The 4,704-nt window shown below is 41.2% G+C and overlaps 1 protein-coding gene across 1 annotated transcript; it reads left to right on the top strand.

Annotated features, from left to right (window-relative positions):
• The first annotated feature begins 357 nt into the window (after positions 1–357).
• NPS (neuropeptide S) lies at positions 358–2,563 on the top strand. The gene is made up of 3 exons (XM_054637757.2): positions 358–452; positions 552–633; positions 2,316–2,563. Exons 1-3 carry the CDS (start codon positions 445–447, stop codon positions 2,523–2,525), a joined length of 300 nt encoding a protein of 99 aa, XP_054493732.2. The 5' UTR covers positions 358–444; the 3' UTR covers positions 2,526–2,563.
• Positions 2,564–4,704: the final 2,141 nt, after the last annotated feature.

The raw sequence follows: 4,704 nt of genomic DNA, 5'->3' as shown, positions 1-4,704 counted from the left end.
CTTTGAGGAGTCTTATTATTTTTTTTTTACTTAAAATGCACTTTTAATGTTTCTCCCTCACTGCCAGGCTTTGCAAGGTCTCCACCTGATATATTGGAAGTGGCAACAAACTCTTGAGATGGATTTTTGAAATCTTTAGACCTCTGACCAGGCTTGCAGTGATGACACAGAGGTAACAATAAAACCACTTGAGTGACATTTAATGGGACACTTTAAATGAAATCCCCGGGGTTGGTGATGGCAGCTGAGCGTGTTCTTGCCATTTTCCCATTTAACAAGAAGAAAAGGCCAAACAAGGAGCAATTAGTCAGAATAAAATCAGCTTTGATGACATTTTCCCTCCTGAACTCTGGTATAAAATGGTCACCTGAGGAAGAACTGAAAGGATATGTGAGGAATTTGGATGTGGAGCTGCATGTTCACACACACGGTGCTGGGTAAAAAATGAGCAGGTAAAGCCACTGCGGGGTTCTTGGTGCATGGGGTGCTCTCTGTTCATATTTTGCTTGGTTTTGGTCCAAATTTTCATTAATCTCAGCTTTTCTTTGAAGACTGTGCAGGTTAAACTTGGTTTTCATCCTGTGGATCTCCATGACATTGGTGTGCTCGGGTTTCCCAGTTGGCCCTTCCATGGTAAGTCCCATTCTCCAATTACTCCCAGATCTGTTTCATTCCTCTTAAATTACTTCTTTATTTAAATTAATTTTGTTTGCTTGGTTGCTTCTTTGCTGCTGTGGTTTTTATTTTTTATAAAACAAAAGGGCTTTCTTGTATTAAAGCTATTGGTTAAATATTATTACCTAATTTTCCTGGAGCATAGCCTAATTTTTCCTGGTGTTATTAATAAAATATGCAAGCCTCTGAAATAATCATGTGAGCAACTCAGTGCATATTTAATGTGGAGTGTGGGGAGCTGAAATCCTGGATGGAAGAGAGAAAATCACAAATCTCCTCTCCATTTAATCTGAATTCCTTGCATATCTCAAAGACGTGCAATTAGATGTATATGTATTAATTTCACTTATTGCTAGTGAGTTTATCAATTAATTAACTTATTTATAATCAACTGATTTATTTAGACACAGCTGGATGTGAGTAGCCACATTTCCTAATGGATGGGTTCTCTTTATGGTGATGATATCATGGTTAAAAGGACTTTAATTGCTTCAATAAATGTCATAATAAAAGTTATTTGTTCAGGAAATCTAGTGCAATAGCAGCTAAAAATTCAAAAGGAGAATTTCTCTCTGCCTGTTTTTTTGGTTTTTATAGGTTTGTTTTTTTTTCCTTGCAAAAAGTGTTTTTTCATGTTAGGGAGAAAATTCAGTCTGGGAAGCGCCTTGTCAGTGGCAGAAAGTGTTGGTTGCAGAAAAAGTCATTAAACAAACAAAAAATTAACTTAATAACCAGTATTAAAAAAAAGCAATAAAACACTGAATTAAAACAAATCCTAATTACGTTTTACCAGCAATTCCAGGTGTTAATCCTATGGCTTTGCATGGAATTTTTAGAGATTACAGAATATGACTTTAAGATGGAAAATCAGCTGAGAAATCAGGATATGGTGAAATACACACAGAGCAACCACAGACGTGCCAGGAAATGGTTTTATTTTATAATTCAACAGTAATTAAATGCAGTTTATTTTAAGGGCTGTTGAAATATGTGAAAATTTTTATGTAGTTGGAATTTTTTTGTCCTATAGAGTGCAAGTAAAAGGAATGTGTGCAAAACCCTGGATTTTTGTCCAAGCCTGGGTTTTTATGCAGACTTTTTAAAATTCCCATTACTATTTTGTCATTATTAAACTTATTCAGAACTACTTCCAGAATTGGTCATAACTACTCGAAAGCATCCTCCAAATTTTAGCTTTACAGGTATTTTGTTTTCTCTTACCTGTAATTTCAGGCTCAGATGTTCACCCAGGTTATACAAAACTGGTGTTTCATTTTTCCCTGAAAAAATCTCATTTTCCAGCAATAAACACCTGTGTTGTTCCAAGGAAACTCTGTCACAGCTGGTCAGCATCACAGAAAACAATTCATATCATACCCTAAACGCAATTGTATCAGTATTTTAGTCCAGAAATGTATTAAAAACAATGAAAAAATCTGATTTTGAACACGATAAATCCTTAGAAAATAACAGCTCATCCCTGCCATTCAAAGCATAAATTGCTTTTGTGTTTCTACTTTGCTCTGTATCCTGCACAAGTCCTGGCAAATACACAAATCCATAATTTTACCTTCTCTTATCTCTTTTTTTGTTTTCCCCCTCCTTGTTTGTTTGTTTGTTTGTTTGCCTTTAATCTCCAGAGCACCAACCCCTTTTATTTGACCTGCCAGCTGTATGGGAGATGGGATTCATGCCTGGTGCTGCTGAGCAGCTGCCTGTCCAAGGTGGGCAGGGGTGAGGAGCTGCCCCTTGGGAAGCCTCTCCCGGAGTCCCCTCTCCACAAAAGGTCCTTCCGCAACGGCGTCGGAGCGGGAATTAAAAAAACTTCCTTCCGAAGGGCAAAGTCCTGAGCAAGTGTCCCAAAGCCCGGCCCAGGTTTTGACATCGGATGTTCCAGTCCTTGCTTTGAGTTCCTTTTGGTGTTTTTCTCTGACGAGGCCACCTCTGACAGAGTCCCCAGTGTCGCTCCCCGAGCGCCGCCAGCCGAGCGGAGCAGACGGGAGCGCTCGGGAAGGGCTTTGCTCCCAAAGTCACAATGGCATAAAGTTTTGTCTCGAAATGAATGTTTTCATTTGCTTAATTTCCCTCCTTTGTCAGAGGTTTTAATCAAGCTGCTCTTTGATTCATACAAAGATAATCCCGCGCTTTGAGGAGATGCGTGCGCGCAGCCTGTGGGGAGGACGGAGGATTCCCAAAATCCCTCCTCTCTGCCAGGCACGAGGCATTCCTGTGCTTTCCCATCCCAAATCACATTTACTTGAAGGCAACTGGTAATTTAAATAGAGATTTAAAGTACACTTCATTTCAGGTTTCCAATGATATGAAGGGCCACTGGTGAAACAATCAGGCCCTACTTGTAACTTCCACTGGCGTTTTAATATAGTTATTCAAAATGACTTTGGCAGGGAACAGTCTCTGGGGATGTCTCATCTCATATCCAGAAGAATCTTGGGAAATCACTTTAAGGCAGGGTATCAGCACCATTCCCTGTGCCTCAATTAATTGACTTAGGTAGGCAACACTCAACTGATGAAATGTGCCAAATCTAGGAATTTTTTTTAATTTCCTGTTGGAAAAAAAAATAAAACAAGGAAAAAGTCACTTGATGTGAAATATGTAAATGTGGTGTGGAGGAAAGGTCACACACGTGTGAGTTTTACTTGTGGCTGTGTCCCCTGAGTGTAACAAGCTGTGCCCTTGGCTTGACAATGTGGCAGAGTGTCTCTGCAATGCCTTTTGCAGTCAAAGCTGTGATACTAATTATAATAAATCACTCTGTGGATGTTTTCTAATATTTCCCTGTTAAATATCATGGCTCAGGAGATCGTTTTTAACCCTACAGTGAGGTGGTTTGTTGTCATCACCTCTGTGATGCCCTCCCTGAGCTCATGGGGTAAAGTGAGCCCAGCATGGAGCTGTGCTGGTGGGACAGCAGGTTTTTCTGGATGATTTCTGGCTGATCCAAGGAGATCAAACACATTCCTGCCTGTCTTTGTCCAGGCTGAAAAGTTTAACACATCCTGGGTTTTAAAATCGCTTAAATACTTGAGTTCTTTTGGGGTCACCTTGAGTTTGCTGAGTTGAATGGAAACCATGGAACCAAGGAACCATGAAATCCTAGGAACCATGGAACCCAGGAACCATGGAACCAAGGAACCATGAAATCCTAGGAATTATGGAACCCAGGAACAATAAAATCTTAGGAACCATGAAATCCTAGGAACCATGGAACCCAGGAACCATGAAATCCTAGGAACTATGGAACCGAGGAACAATAAAATCTTAGGAACCATGGAACCAAGGAACCATGAAATCCTAGGAATTATGGAACCCAGGAACAATAAAATCTTAGGAACCATGAAATCCTAGGAACCATGGAACCCAGGAACCATGAAATCCTAGGAACTATGGAACCCAGGAACCATGGAACCAAGGAACCATGAAATCCTAGGAACCATGGAACCCAGGAACCATGGAACCAAGGAACCATGAAATCCTGGGAACTATGGAACCCAGGAACAATAAAATCTTAGGAACCATGAAATCCTAGGAAACATGGAACTCAGGAACCATGGAATCCTAGGAACCATGGAATCCTAGGAATCATGAAATCCTAGGAAGCATGGAACCTAGGAACCATGAAATCCTAGGAACTATGGAATCCAAGGAACCATGAAATCCAAGGAACCATGGAACCCAGGAACCATGGAAAATGCCCAAGGAGTGTGCTGGACATTTATTATCCTTGGGTACTATCAGATGGGAGCAAGCCCAGGGTGGCACCGTGGTGACACTGCAGCTGGTCATGGCCCTGGGTCACTCCTGGCTGCTGGCATTTCAGCCATGCCAGATGTCCTGCAAATTTTCCATGCCAAACACTCTCCAGGTCTCTCCAGGACTCCCCAAGGAGCAGAACTTCACTGCCTTTGGCCATGGAAAAAATGAAGGGCTGGGAATGATTCCTGGCTGGTGACAGAAGCAAAAACAGTTCCTGAGTGCACAGGTTGTCAGTGGAAGCTGTGGCTGCCC

Source organism: Agelaius phoeniceus, chromosome 9, assembly GCF_051311805.1.
Source record: "Agelaius phoeniceus isolate bAgePho1 chromosome 9, bAgePho1.hap1, whole genome shotgun sequence".
NCBI classification, from domain to species: Eukaryota; Metazoa; Chordata; class Aves; order Passeriformes; family Icteridae; genus Agelaius; species Agelaius phoeniceus.
Note: the sequence above shows the minus strand (reverse complement) of the source record. Positions and strands in the feature narration are given on the sequence as shown.